This window comes from Malurus melanocephalus, unplaced genomic scaffold (genome assembly GCF_030028575.1).
Source record: "Malurus melanocephalus ecotype Western Australia unplaced genomic scaffold, MMel_1.1 scaffold_28, whole genome shotgun sequence".
Taxonomy (NCBI): Eukaryota; Metazoa; Chordata; class Aves; order Passeriformes; family Maluridae; genus Malurus; species Malurus melanocephalus.
This window is the reverse complement of record NW_026623260.1, coordinates 1,891,374-1,914,706: the sequence shown is the minus strand read 5'-3', so window position 1 is coordinate 1,914,706 and position 23,333 is coordinate 1,891,374. Positions and strand designations below refer to the sequence as shown.

General features: G+C 61.1%; 3 protein-coding genes across 4 annotated transcripts in view; 1 reads left to right on the top strand and 2 right to left on the bottom strand.

Moving 5' to 3' along the window:
* Window positions 1–472: 472 nt before the first annotated feature.
* DYNLT4 (dynein light chain Tctex-type 4) lies at window positions 473–3,419 on the bottom strand. 2 transcript variants are annotated; one of them, XM_057390600.1, is made up of 2 exons: window positions 3,368–3,419; window positions 473–1,190 (listed from the first exon to the last, which is right to left on the bottom strand). In XM_057390600.1, exon 2 carries the CDS (start codon window positions 1,179–1,181, stop codon window positions 528–530), a length of 654 nt encoding a protein of 217 aa, XP_057246583.1. In that variant the 5' UTR covers window positions 1,182–1,190; window positions 3,368–3,419; the 3' UTR covers window positions 473–527. The 2 variants fall into 2 exon arrangements, with proteins under 2 accessions (XP_057246583.1, XP_057246582.1); XM_057390599.1 differs by lacking the exon at window positions 3,368–3,419 and adding an exon at window positions 1,515–1,987.
* BTBD19 (BTB domain containing 19) lies at window positions 3,185–10,556 on the top strand. The gene is given in 10 exon segments (XM_057390598.1): window positions 3,185–3,273; window positions 3,276–3,380; window positions 3,383–3,489; window positions 5,384–5,621; window positions 6,045–6,098; window positions 7,603–7,662; window positions 8,913–8,981; window positions 9,303–9,434; window positions 9,592–9,717; window positions 9,845–10,556. Coding segments are annotated over 10 exon segments (1,056 nt in total). The 5' UTR covers window positions 3,185–3,243; the 3' UTR covers window positions 9,980–10,556.
* Window positions 10,557–10,635: 79 nt separating this feature from the next.
* Window positions 10,636–23,333, bottom strand: part of PTCH2 (patched 2) — a gene marked incomplete at its 5' end in the record, with an annotated part of 21,428 nt that continues 8,730 nt past the window's right edge. Inside the window, 22 exons of the mRNA XM_057390602.1 lie at window positions 10,636–12,033; window positions 12,138–12,542; window positions 12,693–12,938; window positions 13,342–13,441; window positions 13,689–13,831; window positions 13,957–14,094; window positions 14,627–14,910; window positions 15,366–15,546; window positions 15,634–15,776; window positions 16,037–16,349; window positions 16,433–16,838; window positions 16,931–17,049; window positions 17,129–17,254; window positions 17,341–17,433; window positions 17,556–17,711; window positions 17,789–17,920; window positions 18,152–18,299; window positions 18,541–18,662; window positions 18,756–18,951; window positions 20,889–20,980; window positions 21,213–21,282; window positions 21,400–21,589. Of these exons, the coding sequence (XP_057246585.1) occupies window positions 12,138–12,542; window positions 12,693–12,938; window positions 13,342–13,441; window positions 13,689–13,831; window positions 13,957–14,094; window positions 14,627–14,910; window positions 15,366–15,546; window positions 15,634–15,776; window positions 16,037–16,349; window positions 16,433–16,838; window positions 16,931–17,049; window positions 17,129–17,254; window positions 17,341–17,433; window positions 17,556–17,711; window positions 17,789–17,920; window positions 18,152–18,299; window positions 18,541–18,662; window positions 18,756–18,951; window positions 20,889–20,980; window positions 21,213–21,282; window positions 21,400–21,589 (3,803 nt within the window). The remainder of the gene's footprint in view (window positions 12,034–12,137; window positions 12,543–12,692; window positions 12,939–13,341; window positions 13,442–13,688; window positions 13,832–13,956; window positions 14,095–14,626; window positions 14,911–15,365; window positions 15,547–15,633; window positions 15,777–16,036; window positions 16,350–16,432; window positions 16,839–16,930; window positions 17,050–17,128; window positions 17,255–17,340; window positions 17,434–17,555; window positions 17,712–17,788; window positions 17,921–18,151; window positions 18,300–18,540; window positions 18,663–18,755; window positions 18,952–20,888; window positions 20,981–21,212; window positions 21,283–21,399; window positions 21,590–23,333) is intronic.

Below are 23,333 nucleotides of genomic sequence, written 5' to 3'. Positions count from 1 at the left end.
TCAACTTCTTGCTGCCAAACTCATTCCCAATTCTTTCTGCATTTGGACCCAACCCAGCTGCTCTCCTGATTCTGCTGAGCTGCAGAAGGCAGGAGCTATGACCTCGGTGGTGTAGGGGTTGCCTGGGTCCTTGCACTGACATCTTCTGTGATGGGATATGAGCTGGGCAGGAAGCCAGGAAAGAGCTCTCTGAGCTTGCTTTGAAGGTGATCTGTGTAATCAATCTGCCTGGGAGCAGCTTGTGCTGCAGGAAGGAGCCTGGGCTGCTCCAACAGCCTTGGGCAGTTGCCTGTTCCAGGGAAATCCAGCCTTTTGTTGTGTTTGCTGCCGCTTGGGTCTCCTTGCAAACCAGAGCAGTGGGAACTGCAGCGTGGGTGTGAGCTGAGGCTGGAGTGAGCATCGGTATCTTGTTCCCTGCACACACCCTGGCCAAAGACTCCAGGTATGACACACAGCTGCACAAAACCTTTATTTCAGCTGCTCCCTCCCTACATCTCTACAAGACTGGGTGGAGGGAAAGGCATGTGCTACTCGAAGTAGACCCCATGCACTGTTGCCACAGCAAAGAGGGAAGCGTTGGAGAAGGTGGCAGAGGCAAAGCTGTCATTTTCAGGGTCCCATAGTGCCCGGCTGGCCACCACCAGGCTCTGCTGGCCCTGCTGGCCCAGCACCACATGGCAGACCAGCTTGTAGCGGGGTGGCACCACCTGCTTGGCCCGGCTCTGCAGCAGCTCAGTCAAGCTCTGGGCTAGTGGGGCACTGCCCTGGGGGCTGTAGACAGTGCTCTCCAGTGCACTGGCCAGGGTCCCCTCCAGTACCCGCTGCACCCTCTCCGCACTGAACTTGCAGCCTTCTTCTGGCCCCATCCTGTAAGTGTTTCCGAGGCGGGTCTTGAGGCTGGGTTGAAGAATTGGGAGCCCAGAGAAGCTAACACGTCTGTGGAACATCCAGGGGCCAATGGAAGGGCGYCTGCTCCCCGGGACCATCCCGAATGAGCTGCGGCGGCTGAGGATGGAGTTGCGGCGGGAGAGCAGCGGGGGTGGTTTGCTGTCCTCGGTGCCCCGGGCTGGGGCTGTGGGCTGGGAGCCTCGGCGTCCAGTGCGGAACGAAGGGGCTTCGGTGCTGTCTTCAGCCACCACCTGGGTTAGCAGGGCCATCTCTGGGAAGGACTGCTCAGCCATAAGGGCAGCCTGGAAAGGAGATGCAACTCCAAGTGTCGGTGAGGTGGCCCCTCCATCCCCCTGCCTCTCTGTTTCACTTCTCCCTGTCCTCTGCAAACCCCATGCCTCCTGGCATGTGGGTCTCTGTGGGACAAGATGCAGAGGAGCTGGGAGATCCATCGCAGCTGCATTCTCTTCTTCAGCACCTCCAGGCCCAGCAGACTCGGCCAGCTGGAGCTGATCCAGTGCAGCAGTGCATGGTTCACACAGCTCTCTGTTCTGTTCCCAGTCTCTCCCCCAGGCACAGGTGTCTCCTTCCCCAGTGTTCCTGTCTGCATCTGATCCCACACTTACCCGCAGTCCCACTCCTGTCCTTCCAGAGTAAACCCAGGGGACTTGTCTCTGGTGGATGTCACTGCCCAGGATCGATCTTTGTCTTGCAAGTTGCTGTGAGCAGGGCCAAACCTGTTGTGCTCCTGGAACAAACCTGTTGTGCTCCTGGAAGGTGAAGTGTTGCTACGTGACACTGTAAGTCTCCAGGGCTGCTCTGGGGCATGGCATCTGTAACTCCTTGTTTCCCGGTCCCTGGACAGCCCTGTCTCCCTTCACTCCTGTCCCCTCTGCATTTTCAGCTGTGCCAGCACAGGGACATGGTTACTCCAGGCATGTGCCCTCCAACCTCAGCTCCCTGCCAGCCCTGAAAAATGCAGGCTGGTGTTGGRTATGCAAGAAAAGAGCAGGGGGTGGAGAATAGCCAGAATAGCCACTGTGATCACTACTTTGCACCCTAACTATGGGAGGCGCTGGGAATTCCAATGGCTTGATTTTGCTCAGAGATTCYCACCCTTTGGGTACCCCCATTGCACCAAAGGAGAGTGTGGGTCGGTGGGCACCCATTCAATCATATAATMACATAATGGGTTGTRTTGAAAAGGACCTTAAAGATYATCTAGTTCCAAACCACCTGCCTGGGGCAGATATGCCACCCCTAGACCAGGTTGCTCAGGGCCTTATCCAAACCAGCCTTGAACACTTCCAGGGACTGGATAGAGCACAGCCCTGACACGTGCCAGGGACCCTGCTGCTGTAATGCTCCAGGGCGGGGAGCAGGTCCCTGGGAGCTCCTGACCCTGGCCGGGGTTTCTCTCTCAGCCGGCGGAGCCCAGCCCAGCTGGTACGACACGGCTGCTCCATCAATGTGCCTTTGTCTGGCCCGGCTGCCRAGCTATTTGAGGAAAGTGGAGACGGCTTTTGTGTTGCTATCTCCGATCAGAGGTATTTATAGCCTGCCTCTGACTAGCGCTGCCAAGCACACTGCCAGCTGGACCCCATTCCCTTGGGGTGCTGCCTCAGCTSCGGGCCCCATTCCTGTCTCCCTCGCACCACCCACTGACAAAGGTGGATCCCTCCATGGGCAATCCCCTGTATCGCTCTCCTTGGGCTGCTTGAGGCCAGCCAAGGGCTGGGAGAACAGGGACAACGTATCCCCTGGCAAAGCAGTTGGTTTGGGCTTAGGTGAGCAACCTGATCTAGAGGGTGGCATCCCTGCCCATGGCAGGGGGTTGGAACTAAGCCTTTCTATAAGGCTGGTGATGCTTTTTTCTGCCTGCAATCACTTGTGCCCCAAGTAGACATGAGAGCTGCGAGGCTCTGGCCTGGATTGTCAAAGGAGAGAGAGCTTCCCCCATTTTGGAGGGGCAAATCCCCCTGCTGGGCTCCAGCTTGCTCCAGTGCTGYTGCTGGGGACCCAGCCATGCCCAACAGCTTTCTATGGGGGCTGTGCAGGTAGAGGTGAGGGTGATCTTCACGCATGTGCTGTCTTTCCAAAATCCCAGGTGCCTGCCTCTCTTCACCCCATCTCTTTGCTCTGCAGCAAAGCCACAAGTTTGCGGGGCAAGAGCCAAGCCATGAAACACGGCAGGGAATTGCACTGGCAGCGAGACGCGGCTCTGCTTCCCCATGCGGTGAGTGCCGGCCGRCGCGGCCTCAGCTCGGCGGTGCTTCACGCCCGAGTGTCCCACCGCTCCCCCGCCCCCGGCAGCCCGGCCTCCAGCCCCGCGCTGCCTGCCAGGTTTCCCTAGCAATGGGCCGTGCCGTACGACGCGGCGGGCTGGCTCCCTCCCCGCGGCCTCCCCAGGCTGGCCGGCCTCCCGACAGCCTCCAGCTCCCCTCYCGCCATGCTCCAGCCTCCTCCCGCCCGCCCGCACCTCCTTCCGCCGCCGCGCTCCCTCAGGCAGCCCATGGCCGGACCGTGCTCGGCGCGGCTGCAGGGCGACGTGGCCGCCTTCACCGCTGCCCTCCGCAGCCTGGTCAACAACCCCCAGTTCAGGTGAGGGCCAGGGGGGTGCCGGCTCCCCCAGCCACGCCGAAGCCCCCGGCGCTGCTCCGCGGTGTTTTCCCGCAGCCCCAAGCCCTCCCTGCCGAGGGGTTGGGGCCCGCAGGCACTCTCGCCGGGCAGCTGGTGCGGCCGACGTGGCTTGTGCAGCTCCCCCCACACAGCCGTGACATCTCTCAGGAGGAGGGACAGTTCCCGGGTGTGCCCAGACCCCGTCTGTCCCCCTGCATGGTGCTGACAGTGCAAGGCAGTATTTTGGGATAAATCCTGTGCTGGGGCTTCTGCCCTTGCTAAGAATGGGGTACTGCATCCATTGTGCTCCCCAGGGACAGCTTCCTCCCTRCTCAGTTACTCTCCCACCCACTGGTGATTTACTTCAGTCTCCCTGGAGGACACGCGTCCCTCCTCACAGGGTTTGACATTCCTGCCACCTCGCGCCAGAGCAGGGAGCAGAGATGGAGATGCTGCTTTGGCTTTCCTCACCTACATGGTATGTCCTGCCTGCCTGTGGTCCTATTCACCCACTTCCTGCTGAGGCCTGGCCAGCCTGAGGAATACCAGAGCTATCTAAGGAAATCCCCATTCCTGCTGAAATTTCTGGCCACCCAGAAGAGAAATCCCAGTGAAAACTCCCCAGCCACAGCAGCAGGCAGTGACCAGGCACTGACAGCCACTCCCCCATTCTCGGCCTACATCCTGCTGCTCCCATCTAGCAACCCCCATCCCCTATCCAGTATCCTGCAATTTGCACCCTGCACCTTGAAATCTCTGCTCTGCATCCATTTTCTTCATCCCCCATCCTGCATGTTTTCTCCTGCAGCCTGCACCTCACAGCCTGGGCTCTGTAGCCTTTTTTCTGTATCCCACTTCCCCCAGCCTTCATCCTGCACCCATCCTGCAGCCTGTGTCCTGCATCCCAGACCTTGCATGCTGGAATCACAGCCTGCATCCTGTSTTCTGCTTGCCCCTCTTGGCCTGTGGACCTCAACCACAGAACAGTTTTTCATGTTCCCCCTTGCAGTAGCAGTCATGGAGGACCTGTCGGACTCTGCCCACACCACCCCTCCTGCCACAACTGGGTGTCTCCTGATAGGCTTGGGATGATTCAGGTGTCCTTCCTTCTGGTGGGCACATTCACCTCCCTGTGGGACAGTCTGAGGGTCAGGCCATGGATCTGTGCATGTCCTCATGGCAGCTGGAATTTGGGTGGCATGTCTTCTGCTCATTGGCCTGCTGGGATGGAGGAAAGGGACAAGGGATGGAGGAAAGGGACAAAGGGACGGATGGGCCATGGCCACAGGTGCTCACAGGCTTGAGACTCCCTGTCCTTTGCCTGCGTCCTTTCCTCTGATCTTGCCCCCCTTTCCTGGGGCCATGGAGCTGGGGAACCTTTCRGAGGGGGACCATCATAGGGGATCAGGGCAACAGGATGGTCCCTGTGCCCTAGTGTGTGCCACAGGCTGCTCTGTTGGGCCTGTGCCAGCCCTGCTGGCAGCAATGCCAGAGGCTTCACATCCCTGAGACGATGAGTCAGTTCCCGTGAGTCAAGGAGGCTTATCCCGGTGACAGCCACGTTTTCCTTGGTTCTGCTGTGCYGAAAGAGAAAGTCACTTTCTCCAGCTGTCTTTGGCCTTTCTCTGCCCTGCTCAGTGCCAGCACCCTGGGCTCTCTGTGCTTTCCAGAGGACCTGTCTTGCTCACCTCACCTGCAGCATTCAAATGGCTGGAAGGAGCCACCAGCAATGTGCTCTCACTTTAAAATTAAAGGGTACTGCCCTGCTGTGATGGGCACTGAGCAGATCCYTTCCTATGTGCCCTGTCCCAGCCCAGGGCAGGCTGTGCCCTTGCTTTCCAGGCACGGTGTCCCTCACGGTCCCCTGTCCCCGCAGCGATGTGATGTTCGTGGTGGGCCGRGAGCAGCAGCAGGTGTTTGCGCACCGCTGTGTGCTGGCGTGCCGCTGTCAGGCGTTCCGTGGGATGCTCAGCCAGGCGCCGGTGGGCAGCCAGGACTCCTCCAGCAGCATCCCACCCCAGGGACCCTTCATCCTGGGCAACGTGCAGCCTGAGGTCTTTCTGGCTGTCATCGAATTCCTCTACACCAACAGTGTCACCCTCAACAGCCACATCGTGAGTGGGGATGGGGCTGGTGGGGACTGTGGACATGGGAGGGGCAGGAGGGAGATGCAGGGGAAGGGGGTGCTTTGTAGCTCTTGGCATGCCAAAGTTGGAGGCGGTGGTCTGTGTGGTGCTCTCTGGCTGGTTAACAGTGCAATGAATGCATGGGGTCTCAACCCAGCACAGCGGGGTGTCCAGAGCACGAACATCTGGCTGTGCACACCCTGGATGGTGGGAATGGGAACACCACACGAGACCTGAAAGCAAGGGCACAGCCTGCCCGGGGCTGAATTTTTCTCTATGCAGCAGCCTTATCTCCCATGGCCCACTTGGGAGCTCCCACAGAGGCAGGAGCATACATGCCCTTGCCCTTGGGCTGCTGTGCCCATCCATGGCCCTGCACAGTGATGCTCACAAGGTCCTTCTTGCCTGCAGGCGCTGGAGGTGCTGACCTCGTCAGTGGAGTATGGCTTGCAGGACCTGTGCAAGGTATGACCCTATTTAGGCTGGGGGCAGTGGTTCCTGAGTGCCCCCGGGCTGGGCAGCACCCCAAGATGGTCCCTGCATGGCTGGTAGTTGGAGGTGCCTCTGAGGAAAGCACCGTGGTTCATCACGCAGGCTCAGCCCTGCTTCCGATCCTGGAAGGTCTCTCCAGTGGGATTCCCCTTTGAGGGGGTGCAGCAGCGGCTGGGAACCCCACAGGGGAATCCCGGGAAGTCATGGGGAAGGTCATGGAGTTTCACATCTCCTGCGAAGCAAAGGTCAGAAGGAAAGTCCCCGTGCCATCGCCCACGTGTGCTCTCTGGTCATCTGACAGGGTGATGCAGTAAAGAGAGCCGTGATCCTTGGGAGCAGTCAGCACCCCAGCTGTGGTGCTGCCAAGGGAATGCTGCTTCAGGGGGGAGGGTTTTGGAGAGGCAGGAGAGATCAAAGAGGAGAGAGCTGGACGAGGAGCGGGGCAGGGAGCTGGAGCAGCTCCTTCTTGGGGAGGGCGGCCAGGCCACGTCATCAGCCTGATTCTTGAATTACAGCGGGGCTGACCGCCTGACCCACCATCTCACACCCGGATTTCCCCTCCCTCCCCACGCACCACAGGGGGAAGGACCTCAGGAACTGAGGAATCATGGGCAGTGTCTGCCAGGGCAGTGGAATGGCACCTGTGGGATCAAACTCAGCTGAAGCCCAGATGTGGTACAGAGCTGTCAAAAAGCTATCTGGGTAGGGAAGGGACATAAAGATGTGTAGCGGAAGAGGGGGACTTGCTGCTCCTGTCACACCCCACCACCCAGAAATGCATCCTCAGGGGGATGACCTGCAGTGGGGAGAGCCATAGAGSAGGGGTGGGAGGGAAAGGGGCTGACTAAGGACAGCAGGGGAAACCATGTCAGTGTGCCCAGCTGCAGGGTGACCTCATATCCYTGCTGCCAGTGACTCAGGGCCCTTCTGCCCAGCTGACAGCTCCTCCCTGCATGACACATTCCCATGGGTTTCCCAGGGACTTTGGTAGGCAGCTGAGATAGGCAGGAGAGAGGTCCCACTCACTGGTAAATACACTGGTCTGGCTTCATCCCACCTGCATCATCCATGTGTGGGGTGCAGCTGGAGGTGCTGGTCCCGCAGCAGTCACAGCCAGAGCACAGCTGGCAGGCAGGGCTGGGACCAAGGTCACCCAACGCACTGCAGGTGGCACCAGGATTGTGTGTTGTGGCAGAACATGGATGGCATCTCTAGACAGGGGTGGGGGACTCATCTGGGGCTATCAAGTTGGCTGGGTTTGGTCACATCAGGCTTGGTCCCTGGCTYAATCAGTGGCCAAGCTGGCTGCCCACATCCACTCTGCAAGACCTCATCCCACAGCCCGTTGCTTATGAAACCCTGGGGGGCTGGAGGTGCCTCTGCCCCACATCCCATGTGCTGGGGGCTCTGGGGTTGCTGAGAGCTGAGGCAGGGTTGTGTTCCCCCCTCTTCTCACCCTTCCCCTGTCTCCTTCCAGCTCTGTGTCAAGTTCCTCAAGGACACACTGAGTGTGGAGCAGGTCTGTGAGGCCCTGCAGGTAAGAGTGACATGGGTAGGGTCACAAAGTGTTAAAAATAACCTGTACAGTTTTGGGGCAGGAGCAAACTTGACCCTCCTGTTCTCAGCTGGACACTGAGGCAGGATTTCCCATTCACACCTGGCACAGTAGCTGCCAGATCATTGGGATTGTACCAGGGCTGCCAAGGACAGCGGGGCCACCAGCGCCTGGCAGAGAAGTGTCTTCACACTGTCCTGAGCAGGGCTGGCCAGAAATCCCCAGTGCCAGGGCTTTGTCATCCTCTGCATAAAACTGGGAGGTACTGTGTTTTGGGGAGCCAATCCCAATCCCTGCTGAGAGCTGAGGCACCTAARAGTAGCCTTGGGAAGGTCCTAGTGGTCCTGGCCATACTACTTGATGAGACCAAGGCTACTCCYCAGAGAAGGAGTATTTGTTTCATCTCCCACAAGCTGAAACATCTTGGGCTGAGGTGCCTGCCCCAGAGCCCAGCCAGATGTGGTGCCAGACCACTGTGACAAAAAAGATAGCTAAAACTGGCCCGGAGGAAACAAAACAAGAAACCCCAAAACCCCAGAACAAAACARACCTGAAGAAAACAGCTCGCCCGCCCTCCCCACTTACATCAGCGCTGCTCCCATGCTGTGGTGGAGGGGGAGGTGATGTTCACCTTGCCTGTGCTGGTCCTGAGTATCCCCCACACASAAGGGCTGCTGTGGGAGGATGGGGACATACCCTCCTGGTGCCCAGATGGGCAGTGCCAGCTGTGGGACAAGCATTGCTTGGTAGGGCTGGGAGAAAAYGAGAGCAACGCCAAAAGGGATGGCCCCTGTGGGTCAGGCTGGGGCTGGCACCAGAGCATGGGGCACTTGTGGAGGGGCTTTAAGCTGGCCCTGTGCCTACACAAGAAGCACTGGGGACTGGTGGTTTCACATGCCTACAGTGTGACCTTGTGAGAACAACACCAGGGCCTCTCCCCCAACTGTGGGCATGGTGATGTCCCTGAGCAGTGGTGGAAAATCACATCTCCTGCTGAGGGTAGGGCTGGGTGACCTTTGTGGGTGTTACAGCCACGAAAACATTGCTTGTAGGGCAGGCCAGAGAGGGGGYGGATCTTGGTGCCCCTTCCTCCCCACTTTCTTACCATGACACYCACACAGAGGGATGTTTGCCTCACCTGGGTCCCTGAGAGTACCCKTATTTCTGCAGGGCTTTGGCGGGGAGTCCCTCCTGCCCCAGACTCCTTTGCAGGTGTCTGTTTTGTCCCACAGGCTGCGGTGACCTATGGGCAGGCAGACCTGCAGCAGCACTGCCTGGCCTTCATCGAGGGCTGCACCGCGGTACGGTGGCAGGTGATGGGAGAGCATGGTGTGGGGTACCCCAGGGCATGGGGGGCACGTGGCATGGAGAACACTGCATGAGGCACGGGAGCAGGGCCCCTAGGGACAGGATGCCTGGAGGTTAGGAGAGGAATAAATGGTATTTGGAGAGAAGATGCTGGGTCATTGGCAGAGGCAAGCTGGAGGGTACTGTGCCAGGGGKTTGGAGTTTGGACTGGGGGATGCTGGGGTGCCAGGGATGGCACCAGGATGTGTCGGATGCATGGGGGTGGTGGCTGTATGGGGTCCTGGTTCCATCGCGGTGCTGTGCTGTGCTGGCAGGCAGTGGTGCGGACACAGGGCTTCCGTGAGCTCTCCGATGTGGTGCTGGCRCGGGTGCTGCGCAGTGACCGCCTGGCTGTGGACGAGCTGGAGCTGGTGCAGGCTGTGCGAGAGTGGGCACACGTCAGCTCGGTGAGTGTCACACAGCGACATTGGGAACGTCAGCACCCTGTCCCTGAGCCCAGGGCTCTGTGATGTACACAAAAGCTGTGTCACTCCTTCAAGCCCCTGCCTCCCCCTGGGCCCAGGACATCACCAGCCCCATCTCTCACACGCCATTGCCTGACAGGCTGTCCTGGAGCGTCCTGTGCCAGAGGTGGCTGCCCTGCCTGTGAGGGAGCTGCGTCTTCCCTTGTTGGCACCCAACGAACTGGTGACACTGGAGAGCTACAACCAGCAGGACCTGCTCATCCCGGTGAGCTGCTGCGTGTTCTCGGGGTGTCCTGATTGAGCTCCGGGGCTGGAGGATGCTGCAGGGTAGGCTTTGGGAGGACCACCCTGTGGTCATGCTGATTCTTCCATCCCTGTCCCCATCCCCACAGGTGGAGAACATCGCGGCAGCCTGGCGTGCCCATGCACTGAGGAAGGGCAGTGGGGTGCCCTCCCGCCTCTGCCGTCCCCGCAGGGGCACACGGCCCCGTGACCACCACCGTCACCTCGAGCCACAAGCCAAGTAGGGGCTGGGCAGCCAGTTTTGTCCAGCCCAGCATGGGGCTCTGCAGGGCCARGGTGTGGGGCTGGGCACTGATGCTAGCGTGGCCAAGAGCATCATTAAGGTTGTCCCGTGTCACAGCATCAGGGCCAGGGCAGGATGCCTGCGTCACCCCAAAAAGTAATGCAGGAACTGGGGGTAGGGTAGAGCTGGGTTACACGATAGGTGCGAGGACACTGCAGGCAGCACGGACAGTGACCCGAGGGTGGCGGTGCTGCAAGGACCCAACGCTGCCGGATGGGGACCCAAGATGAGCTCCCCTTCCCCGGGGCCGTGCTGCCCTCCCCCGGCAGCCGGGCCGTGCTGCAGCGGGAGCGAACGCCGGCTTGGGGACCCTGGGGCTTAGAGCGGGGACAGGTGGGAGGGGACACTCGGATATCTCTGCATGCACCGCTGCACCCACAGGCTCCCACCCTCCACGGCCCCCCAAGCCCCGCCAGCAGACACAGGCCACACACGCAGGACAGGCTGCCAGTTCTCCATGTGCCACACACACTCTACACACAGCGTGCAGCCCCCCCTGCACCCCCGTTGCGTGTGTGCACACAGCTGGGTCTGTCTCAAGCACACATCCCCCCTTTCCAGCTGTGCTCCCCAGGAGAAAGGGCCGGACACAGCAGGTAATTTATATATAATATATATATTTACTCTTTAAAAATAAACCTTCGGTCCCCACTACCGCCTGTACAAACTACAAAAATAAACCTTTGCTCTCTTTGATATAAATAACTTAGATGGCGTGTTAGGGGAGGGGCTGCCCACCGTGCCCACGCCTGGCACAGGGACAGTGTCCCCGAGGCCACCCCTGCTCAGCGGCAGTGTTGGGGGGCTGGGGCCGCAGGCACAGCAAACACCGCTGGAGTTAAAGTGCTGGGTAACGGCGCGGACGGTGCCCGGGACGGGGATGGGGAGGGGACAGGGGYTGGCTGCAGGGACGGCCCCGTTGCACGGGGACATGGTGAGAAATGCGGATTCCCAGCAAGATGTGCCCGGTGGCACTGTGGGAGCCCACCTCAGCGTGCACTGTCCTGTGCGTGCTCAGGCCTGTGCCATCCCCTGGGCAGAGCACGAGTGTGGCACGGGGAGCTGTCATCGTGGGACAGCTCAGGGGCTTGGCACAGCAAGGACCACTCCAAGGATCTCCCCCTTCCAAAACCCCACTTGTGCACTGGGGAGCAACAGGCTCCTTCTCCACTGTGGCACATCCATGATCTCCAGGCTTCCCATCCTTGCCACTGGGGAAACTGAGGCACGGACTAGCATGCTGGAAGGGGTGAGCTGCCCATGGAGTGGGGGAATGAACCAGGTCTGTGCCCCTGGGCTCCTTGCTGCCTCCAGTGGGCAGCCCTGCACTGGGCAAAGGGTCTGCCCGCTCCCTGCCTGCACCCTGGGCAGCCGGGCGAGGCTGTAGGCTGAGAAATAAATCTTTTAAAATAAGCTTAAAAATATATATCTCTCTATAGATAGTTTCCCTTTGCAATAAATAAAGGTGGGGGTGCCCACCCCAGGCCTTGCCCATGGCACACCAGGGCACAGTTGGCTCTGGGGCTGCCCCCTTATCGGGACGGGGGGCATCAGGGCACCCTGTTGGGGTACCCCAGCTCACGGCCCGGGATGGGTGGTCCCAGGAGGAGGTGATGGAAAGCAGGCAGTGACCCCACAGAGGGGGAGCTGGCATGGCACCGAGTCCACCTTGCCAGCAGCTCCAGAAACAGAGGGGGGAGTTAGTGCTTCCATTTCTGGGGGGCAACAAGCCCAGGGCAGGATAACCCCAAACCCTGGGTGACGGGACACGGCACCAACGGTACAGCCTCGGGTGAGGAACACGCGGGCACGGCGTGGCCTGCACACAGCTTGCATAGAAGTGCCAGCCTGCCCTTCCAAGCCCCGGTGCAGGGGGGCCAGTCCTCCTTGGCCAAGACCTCTCCGGCGATTAGCAGCACRACGCGGGCGACCCCGCTCTGCACCCTCCTGTGCCCACCGGGTGCTGGGGAGATGCTCTGCCCAGGAACCAGCAATCTGCAGGGAGAGAGATTTGGGGGCTCAGTCGGGTGTCTCCACACCCCCCTCACACCCCCACGCTGCCATGCACCAGCCCCACGGTAGGGTGTCCCCAGGCTCACCTAGCGCCGGGCACCTGCCCCSTGGTGTCCCATGTTCTGCATCTCAAAGGTGTCAGGCACAGCGGTGCCGCTGGCACTGGGCTCATCCAGGCAGTCCCGCTCGCTGCTGGTGAAGCCCTCGGGGCTGAAGCTGGGGTAGGAGCCGGGCAGTGTYGGGTGCAGGGCCACCGTCACCGATGCAGTGGCCGTGACGGTGGCGTAGCTGCCGGCAGGACCCTGTAGGTGGGTGCTGTAGGCGGGCAGGGCTGTGGCGGGTGCTGGCCGGGTGCCCGGCAGGCCGGGCTGTGGGTGCTCTCGAGGCAGTGTGGGGCACGGCTCCCCAAAGGGCAGGGGAGGCGGGGGCTGAGGGCCAGAAGCCTCTTTCTTCCCCTGAACATCCAGASTGTCCTTGTAGGGCTTCAGCACCTGGAGAGGAAACACAAAGCRTGAGGGCCCCCAGTCACACTGAGCATCCCTCTGGCAGCACCACCAGCCCACATCCCCCAGTTCTATCCATGACCCTCTCCCTGAGGATGCAGGGCAGTCAGCAATGCCACAGTGGGCAGAGACACTCACGGTGATGCGGGGGAAGCTGGGGTCCTTGCCAGCCTCCAGCAGGATGTGTGCTGGGGTGGGGGGCACAATGAAGGGTCCGCGTGGGCTGCCCGGCGCCACACTCTCCGTGTAGTGCTCCGTGTCCGAGGGCTCAGGGAAGGTGGCAGGCCAGGCTGGAGCACGCCGGACGTACAGTCCCCCAGAGCCCAGGCATGGGGGTACCGACTCCGATGGGGGTAGRCAGGAGCCACTATCCACCAGGGATGCCTGGGGAGAGAAAACAGGTCAGAGGGGCCAGGGACAGAGGAGTGTGGAGAAGTAGAGAGTGTGGGTTGATAKGAGGATGGGAATGAGGGTCACACCMGGTAAAGCAGAGATGGGATCATATGAGTCAGGGAGGCGTGGGGAAAGCTGAGTGTGGGGTGAGGCAGGACCAGGGTCAGGCAAGTATGGGACAAGGAGGATATAGGTCAGAGAACAGCTGAGGTAAAAGATGGATGGTATGGGGCAAGGGATGGACTGAGATGGGTTTGAGATGAGGCTGGGACTGGACAAGGCAAAGATGGATGTAGGGTGAAAGGTGGGCAGAAGAAGGGTCAGTGGGGGATGCAGAGAGGTTGGTACAGGATTGGGGAGGACCAGGGAGAGATGGGATCGATGGGTCTTGTACCTCAGGGGGTGGCCCAATGACAGAGAGCAGGACGGGCAGCAGCACCAGCCCGTTGAGCAGCCCCAGCAGTGTCAGGATGGTCAGCACCGCAAAGAAGTACCTGAAGGGACCACAGGCACACGGGGTAAGCAGACACAGCCATCGTGYCCCATCCCACACCACACACCCGGCCTTGCCATGTCTCCCCAGCCACCAGGCAAGATGGAATTGGAGACCCCAGCGAGGCGTCCTCACCAGCTGCCCCATATCCCCACCGCCAGACAGGGGGGCTGCCACACTCACCAGTCCCCACTGCCAAAGCTTTTGTAGGGCAGCAGGCTGCTGATTTACCCTTCTGCACTGCTCACCTCATGATGAAGTCAAACTCGGAGCCAGCCAGCATGAGGACACCCAGGAGGGTGGAGACAGCACCATCCATCACAGGGGCGAAAGTGTGCTCCAGCGCTGCAGCCGAGCGCACGTTCCTGCTCCCCGCAGCCGTCAGGAATCCCTGAGTGGGATTAAAATGTCATATGGGGCTGTTCCCATGTGCYACCCATGATGGGCCACCCATCGGCACATGGCCAAGGGGGTGAGGGCACCAGGGAGTGGGAACTGGGTTCTGCCTGTGCTCACCAGGGCCACGTGGACGGTAAACTCCACACCGATGCCCACCGAAGCGATGAGGATGACCACAGGGATGGCGCTCAGCTTGATGCCCATCAGCCCCATGATGCCAAACAATTCCACAGCAATCATGGCCAGGATGGAGACCTGGAGGGTGGTGGGGTCAGTGAGGGATGACTTTGACTGGCTGTCCCCCTCTCCCTGGCAAGCCTGATCCTATTCCATACAGGGCAGCCTTACGTCACTGACCCTTTTCCCCTCTATTTGGGGTATCCTTCTGTCCTATCTTCTGGGGGTAACCCTCACCCTGCTCTGCATGGATGTCATCAAACCCCTGCTCRCTACACACGTTCCCTTCATAATGGGTTCCCTGATCCCTCCATATGAGTCCCCCACCAACTGCCACCTCCATGTGGGTGTTCCSCTACACCCTTCTGCATGGATGTACCCAGGGCTCCCAATACCCTTYATCAGTGATAAAACTGATCCCTTCATACAGGAGTCCCCTCACACYGCCACTCCCATATGGGTGTCCCTTCCCTCCACGGTGCCCCTGGCCACCCCATCACCCAATTCCCACGAGGCAGGTACCCAGGGCCACTCAGCAGGATGGCAGAAAGGCCGGATGTCCCTGACCCCACCCTCAGGACCATCCCCACTCATCGGGGTGCGTACTCACGATGATGCCAGCGGTCCAGGGRTTGAGCAGCAGCAGGGCACAGACGAGGAAGGTGCAGGCCAGCAGGATGCTGATGGCCAGCAGGAACCAGTGCCGCAGGCCGATGTACTGCTCCCAGAAGAGGAAGGGGTAGCCGCTGGGGTAGCTGAGCACGCCGTGGCGCTGGGCAGCCTCCCGGCAGATGGCCCGTACACTCTCAATYGCCTCCACGAAGTCGGATGTGCGACGCAGCCCGCTCAGGTAGAAAGGGAACTGGGCAAACTCCAGCGGCTGGGCTGCTGGGACTGGAGAGGAGATGACAGGCAGTATGAGGGTACAGGCAGAATGGATGCACAGGCAACACAGAARTACCGCAGTCACACCAGACTGAGTGCAGCCTGATGCCTGGCTGGGTACCACAGGTCTGGGGAATGTGCAGGAAACAGACTGGGGGCAAGGAGGAGGGGGTCTCTCTGCCTGCAGGATTTTGTGCATTGGTGGGTTAGTCTATGCAAGGAGAAGCTCGAGGGCTGCAGCAGGGATGTGTTGCTGCGTGCAAAGGGCACAGGGAATTCACAGTGGGGTGCTCAGGGTGTGGGGTGCAGGGGGGACAATGGTGAAGAAGCATAGGGAGGCAAGGCGGGTTAACCAGATGGGGTAAGGGATGTGGGGGGTTTCCCTTTGGGCAAAAAGGTGCAGGCAGCAGYGTACTCAGCAGGAGGATGCTGGGGCAGGGGGGGAAGCCCACACGCTCACTCACTTCGCAGGTTCTCGCCCGTGGTGTCGTACTTGTCATGAATCCACTCGGGGGGTGGGGGGTAGAAGTTGGCCTGGGAGGCGGCAAAGCCCAGGGGGTCATTGCTGGCCCACACCGTCAGGCAGATGTAGAAGGTGTCGGGGGGGATGATGCCGTTCTCATCCACCAGCCGCCGCGTGGTCAGCTACAGGAGAGACCGGGAGTGGGCGTGAGCCGGGCATTGGGGCAGACTTGTCCCCAGCCCAGTCAGCCCAGCCCTGTCAGCACTCACCTGATTGAAGTTGAAGGGCTCCTTCTTGTTGCCAGTCTGGATGAGGAGCTTGTACGCCAGCGCCCCATCCTCGGAGCCGTTGCGGTAGCTGTCGTGGGTGATGCGCCCGGCCTTCCAGTCCCTATCGAATGTGGCCTGGAGCCCTGGGGACGAAGCACAGGGGGTGAGCATCCCTGGGGACACGCCACTATGCACACCATCCTGTGTGACGCAGGGGGTGTGGTGCCACAGGGATGGGCACACAGATACCCCAGGGCTCAGCTGCCAGTGCTGGCACCTCAGAACCACCYTCCCCAGAGTGCTGCACACAAGGGAAGGCATTCCCAGGCCAGTGGGGAGCATGCGGGCAGGGGAGAGGACCATCAGGCAGGGGAGGTCATGGAGAAGAGGCAGGTCCCCTCACCTCGCAGCCAGTCCTGGAAGTAATGGAGCCACATTTTGGGCAGGTCACGGTTGCCCTCTCGCACCACATACTTGACGGTGCTGAAGGCCTGGTGCAGGCTCAGCAGGGCAGCCTGGGCACCCGGGTAGTGGAASCCACCCTTGGTGACAATGAACATGTTGTAGAAGGAGAAGTACTTGAACTGGGCCGAGATGAAGGCGTGTGCCTTGGTGTCCCGTGGCACGATGTCCGTCAGGTAGAGGCCATCGTGCACCATGGTGGTGCCGTAGAGGCTCAGCCCCAGCAGCGCCAGGAACAGCACCACCACTACTGCCTGTAGGGACAGTGCAGGGTCAGGCAGGGTCCTGTGTCACCCACACGCCTTGAGTGACACCACCAGAGCCGCCCCCACCTCACCTTGGTCCGGGTGCGCAGGAGGAGCGGGGCGTACTTCTCCCGGGCAAAGTCAGCGAGGCTCCAGCGGCAGAARGGCAGGGGGACACATTCCCGCCCRCCCTTGGCCTCATCCAGCTGCGACAGCAGATCCCGGGTGGAGCTGGACGGGGCGAAGACCTGCGAGCCCAAAGGGTCGGTGTGGGGCAGGAGGACGGCAGGTGACGTGCACACCTGGGAGGTGGGCGGCAGGACAGTGACAATGTGGTGGCCTGARGGGTCACAGCGGGTGAAGGCTTGCACAGTGGTGGTGATCTGGGTGCTGGTGGCCACGCCAGGGTGCCCATAAGGAGACGGGTGGCAGGTATGGTTGTCGTTGGCGTCAGCAAGTTCTTGGGGCTGGATCTGGATGACTCGTGAGGAGCAAGGGCTGCGGGGACAGAGTGAAGRATGAGATGTTTAATCACCCCATTTCCTTTAGGGAACTGTGCAGTCAGACCCACCCCAGCCCGGCGCTGGTACCTGTAGAAGCAGCAGAGGATGTCGAGCCGGCGTTTCTCCCGGCGGTGCAGGTCCAGGCTCAGGATAGCAGGGAAAACAAAGAGCACCATGGCGAAGTTGAACACCACAACCACTGCAGCCTGCAGRGACCAGGGGACACATGTCAGAGCAGGGTCTGGCCATCCCTTTCCATCCCCAGGAGAAGGACTGTGGCCTTACCTGGAGGGAGAAGGCACGCAGGGCAGGGATGGGCACCAGGGCTGCCATGAAGAAGGCGATCATGTTGCTGACAGAGGTGAGAGCCACACTGGTCCCCGTGCGCTTCAGACACTCGCCCGTCCGCTCCTGCAGGGACAGAGAAGGGGTGATGAGAGGGAGCCTGGGGAGGCAGGAGGAGGCCGAGGAGGCCCCAGACAGCGCTCAGTGCTCACCTTGAAGGGGATGTGCTGGCCCATCTCAGTGAAGGCGTGAGCCAAGAGGAACATGTCATCCACCCCAATGCCGAGGGCCAGGAAGGGCAGGACCTGCCACACGCAGTTGGCGTCAGTGAAGGGACACGGCCACCGCTTGAGGGGGGACTCAGCCACCCCAGAGACACCAGAGTCCCACCCAACTCMCATCACCCAGCTCTTCCCCCAGCACATACCTGGGTGGTGGCTGCATTGAAGGAGATGCCCAGCAGTGAGCAAAGGCCCAGGCCAGAGGCGACGGACAGAGCCACAAGCAGGACCCCAGCCAGGCCCACAGCCCCTTGGGACTTGGAGCAGTCCCACCGCAGCATGGTGACACAGGCGTAGGCCAGCTGGAAAAGCACAGTGGGTTAGCAGGGACAGGGGKGCCATGGGGGGATGGCAGAGGACAGAGAAGGGCCACACTCACCATGAGGAGGTAGCCCCCAGCCACCCGGATGACGCTGACGTCAGAGAAGGACTTCATGATGTCGTTGAGCGTGGTGGTGGAGAACGCRTGGACACTCTGTGTGGCGTTGGGAGGGATGGAGTCCTGTGCCACCTGACAGAGGGGCACCCCATTAGAGGAGTCAGGACCCCCTTGCTCTACAGTACACCCACCCCAGAGCCATTCAGGGTGTCAACACCACCACTGACAGTCCCTAGGGACCCACTGGACCACGAGAGACGARTGCCAGGATCTGTGGCCACATGAAAACCTGGGCACAGGGGGATGCCATGCACCGGCTCACCCCTGCTCACCCCCCATGTGGAGGCTGTTCCCGGCGCTCACCTCCACAAATTTCCTCTGCCAGGCCTCCAGGATGGCTCCTGCCTTCTCCTCGCTCCAGCTGATGTCATGGATCTCGTAGTCATCCTTGAAGTGCTCATAGAGCTGCCGAGGGCTCATGAGGAGGAACATGGTCTGCAGGGCCTCGGCGCTGGGGGACACGCACACACCTTGCTGGGACCGGCTGCATTGCCCCAGGATGCAGGAATGGGTCCATCCCCCACCCCACGGCACCCATCCCCACCACAGACACCCAGGAGAGGATCCACAYATCCTGCACCCACTGGCCCCACACACTCGCCAGCCTCCCACACAGCCCCACAGCTGCTCCCGCAGCCGGGGCAGGTGCCCTGCCCTGCACCTGGGGATGCCCACACCACAGCAGCTCTCACCGTAGCAGCTTGCCCTGGGAGTCTTTGGTCGTGCCGCCTAAAATCAGCTCCTGTTGCCAGCGCATGAACTTCCTGGAGAAGCCRTGGCAGCCCCCCGAGAGCTCGGCCGGGATGTCGGGGCTCTGCGGGTGGAGGGGACATGTCAGGATTGTGGGGCAGGCAGGACAGCAGAAAGGCCCCACACCCAATCCTGGTTCTCATGGACTGTCACCCACCTGCTGGCTCTGCTTGTTGGGGGCGCTGGGGGGACACTGGGGGTCCCGGGGATCCAGGCAGGGCCGCTCCATGTAAGCCTGTCCCACCTCCGCCTTGTCTAGCAGCTCTTTGAAGCCTTCCAGGGATGTGAACTGCCCCAGCTCCTCCATCAGCTGCAGAGGGTCCAGGTTGCTCCACTGGATGTCCGGGCGGCCCCTGGACAGAGAGGAGCACTGGGGTCACGGGGGATGCCCAAACCCTCACGAAGTACCACCGCCACCACTGCAGCCCATCCCACTGTGCTGGGGCTGCCCTCAAAGGCAGGATGTAGATGCAGATGTAGATGCAGATGAGCAGCCTCAGTCCCCAGCGCATCCCTCACCCGCTCCCGGGGCCGCCTGCAGCATCCCCCGTGCCCTGTGYGCTGCAGCGGGCCATGCCCCGAGTCAAGTAGCGTGCCTGATCCTGTTAGTCCGGGACAAAGCGGGGGGAGCCGGCCCTGCTGCCTGGCCCCGCTTTGTGTGAGCAGTCAGGCCGATTACTGCCCGTGGGCTAACATCTTGATAGAGGGGAGCAGGCAGGCCATAGCTCCCGGCATCCTWGACAGCCCTTCCTGCCATTTTCCCCCAAGCTGGAGACTTCGGGGCTCAGCAGAGGTCCTGGGAGCTCAGCACAATGCTGGAAGCTGGGTGTGGAGTAGGTTCTTGGAGGTCCAGTAGGACCTCATGGGACTTGAGTACCCAGGAAAAAGGTTTTTCCCAYTGCCTGCAGATGCTGTGCTCCCTCCACCCCAGCCTGGGGAGCTRGGGGCCAGCTTCCAGCCTCACTTGGCTTCTTTTTTAAGACAGAAAGGACACACAAAAAAGCCAATAACCCAGCCCAGCGCTCCAAAGAGGGGAAGAAAAAGCCCSGAGCAAATGTGGGCTCTGGGGAGAAACACAGCCTAATAATTCATGAAGGCTGGCTGGGCCAGAGCCGGCCGCTCGAGATTCCCACATACCAACCGGAGCTGCTGCTGCTTCCAAAGAGAGCCCCTTTTATCTGCTTTCGCTTGCTTCACTGAGCCAGGGCAAATCCTTTTGTCTTTCCATAGATTGCTGCTCTTTGTTCTCCCAGCTCCCGCCCCGCTCACCCCTCGGCGTTAAAAAGGGGGACGAGTCCCCATGGGCTGGCCGGCGCTCAGCCGGGCGCCCGGGCACCCGATCGCTCGGCTGCGAGGAGGGATGAGTCCCATCCTGCTCCGGTGCCACCCTGCCTGCCACATACCCCAGCCCCAGCACACTGCCCACCCCGKCAGGCAATGCCACCAGCATCCCGTTTGGCACAGCCACCCCAGCCCTGCTTCCGCTCCCAGCAGCTCCCCAGGCTGGGATGGGGAGAACCTGCGGTCCTGGGGGKGCAAAAGCAGCTCCCTAGTCCTGGCTGGGGATGCTGCAGCCCCTTCCCCCTCCTCCCGTCCGCGGCAGCCTGAATAAGGCCACTATTTCATCTATTTGGCAAGGGGCAGCTTTCAGAGCAGCATTAGCATGAGAAAGCACGGGGCTGCGTTTGCTGACAATGCACAAGCCGCCCCAGCTCTCCCGGACAAACACACGCGTAAACAGAAGGAATGTGGGGGAGGCTCCCCCGGCCCAGCCCGGGGTCCCCAGCCCCACCACCGCGGTGCGAGGAGCTGGCTGGGAGTCGCTCGCCACTCAGCCCAGGGACTCGGTGCACTCCCGGGCACAGATCACRAATGTGGGTGCCCAGTCACAACCGTGGCACCCCCAAGGCGCTGCCGGGGGCRGGGGAAGCAGTCTCAGGGACCTGCCTGTGGCACAGCCGCTGTCCCCACGTGGGACAGCACGGCGTGGCAGGGATGGGCACTTCCTGCCTGTGGGTTGCAGCCCCTGCAACGGTGCAGCCCTACCTGTGCCAYCGAGGCCAGGAAGGGGAGGACAGGGACCCGTCCCCAGGGCGCTGACCCAGCAGGACAGCAGTGGTGGTGGAACCACCCTGGGGCTGAGCAGGACGAGCTGCAGCAGCACCGAGGCAGCTTGGGGCAGGCAGAGCCAAGCGGCAAAGGGAGGTCAAGCACAGCCCCTCGGCAGMACCCCCAGCTCCTGCTCCCACCCATGGCCCCCACACCCCAGAACAGTCCCCCCCACACTCACGGGAGATAGGCTGAGCCTCCCTGCAGCTTGGAGCCTTCCCAAAAACAGTCCAGCGGTGTCAGGATTACACAGGGGAACAGCTTCTCTATCATCTGCAGGAGGAGATGCAAGGGGTCAGCAGGGCTGGATCGGACACCCCAGCCTTGCTGGGCTTCCCAAACCTGCACCTTCCCACATCCAGCCAGCAGTGCCCTCACTGCGCCTGGGGCTGACAAACCCTGTGCCCACCACAGCCCGTCCACTGCMGCTCTTAGATGGACTGATCCCGTGGGCCAACAGCCACCCCTGGGGGGCTCCAGGGGGCCATCCACAACCAGCACTTACCCTTTCGATCATGCCGTTCTCAATGATGGGGACACCTGACTTGTAGCAGATCTTGTTCAAATCCCAGAATCTGGAAAGGCAGAAGGAGRAGCTGAGAAGGGGCACATCCCACAGGGGACATGGCAAGGGGCAGAGGGATGTGCAGGGCACGGCAGGGTCCCCGTCCCCCATCTGGASCCAGACTCACTTTCCGTACAATGAGACTTGAACCTTGCTGGCGGCCAGGGCCGCCTCGAGGTGGAGCTGCAGGGCCTCCTGCGTCAGGATGTTATCCCCATCCTTCTTCGGGGTCTGGATCAACATCTGGGAGGTGTAGACTGACTCCTCGCCCAACTTCTCCTTGGTGTAGCGCAGCTCCTGGCTCACCCGGCTGCCCGCTGTGGAGGAGACCATAATGTGCCCTGTCAGTGCCAGGGCAGGCAGAGCCCCCATCCCACCAATCTGTCCTGCCCATCAGCACGCCCAGGGAATGGGATGGGCAGAATCAAGGCCACACAGCATCAGATGGCACCACGTTAGCTCACAGGGCCTTCTTGGTGTGGGGTTCCCTAATTGCTGCACCCTCTGGGTGCTCACACCCAAGGGATTCAAACAGGGACCACCTCAGGACACACTGGAYCAGCCATTCCCCTTCCCAGCAACACCGTACCCAGTCCCAGAGCAGCCTGTCGGCTTTGCTTTCCCCAGAATAAACYCACAGACAGATGGCTGGTGAAGCAGAACGGACCCATCCTGTCTGCTCCCACCCATGCACTGTGGCGGTGCAGCAGATGCCCCAAACCAGCTCATAACACAAGAAGTGAAAGTGGGGGTGCCCCAGCCCAGCTCCTCCATGGCACYCCAAGGCAGGCAGGGAATGAGTATAGGGAGAGACAGGCACCCTAAAGTCCCTGCAGGTGTAATCTGCCCCAGGAGAGCTGTGGGGACAGGGGAGGGAGGCGGACATCACTCTTCCCCGCTAAGGCTCAGGGATCTTTCTGCAGCAGGAGAACTCTGAGCACAGCAGGGCCAAGGTTTCCAGCTGAAGCCGCTGACTTCATTTGTGGCTGCCTCGGCATGGAAGAGGAATCCCCTCCCAGCCAGCGTGGCTGTGGCTGTGGCTGGGACCAAACCCTGCACGATCCTTTGCATGGCTGAGCACCATCCCAGGGACAGTTGTCCCCATCCCCTTTGAACGTGGGGCTTCCATCCCTCCTGGCATAGCAAAGGGGAGACACCACAGCCCAGAGGAGAGCAGGGAGAGCCCCCCAAGTGCACCACTCGGCGGCCCTGTGCCCAGCCCCCTGCCCAGGGTGGGAGGGATGCTGCCCAGGCACATCTGGGGTGTAGMCCCCATCCCAGTGCCACCCACCGGGGTACCCCAGGATGGCCAGCGTGGGATGCTGCCCAAGGCAGTGCCGCTGGCAAGGGCAACRCCAGCCCCTGCCCAGCCCCAGGAAAACGGGGGGAGGTCACGATTCATCTGCACCAGGACGCTCCCTCAGCAAGAGGCGGGGGCCCYGGCGGGTCTGGACCCCCGCCAGCACCGAGGAGGCCGGAGCGAGACCGCAAATAAGGAGCAGAATCTTCCCTTTTAATGACTTATTATATGGGTTAGTGTTTTGGGTTTTTTTTTTTTCCCTGCTTTTTGGGAACGGGGAGGGCAAAGCATCTTTATTGTTCCTGGCTGGGCCGGGGAGCAGCTGGTGTCCATCAGATGCCAGTTGGGATGGAGGTTGTGCCAGGGACAGGGAGGGGGGGGACACGGCCGAGGCTTTTGTGTGTGTGTCAGAGGGGTCAGCAGCACCCAGGGCGAGGGGATGAGGACACAGCGAGGGTGGGTGTCACCAGGGGGGGAAGTGGGACGCCCATCCCGTTCCCAGCAGGCTGGGAGGTCGGGCAGGAGGTGCGCCAAGCCGCTCTGATCTCAGCCATGCCACCCACGCCGCAGCCGGGCGGGAGGTGGGACACAGCGAGCAGGGGGTGCCCGACGGCGCTGCTGCTCCCGGGGGATGCATCCTGCTACGCCCTGCCGGCATCCCCGCCCAGCACGGCCGCGGGAGGAGCCACACATCTGTAAGCATGGGGTGGGGGGGAAGCCCCCCGAAAAATTTAAAGAGAGGGGAAAAAAAAAAAAAAAAA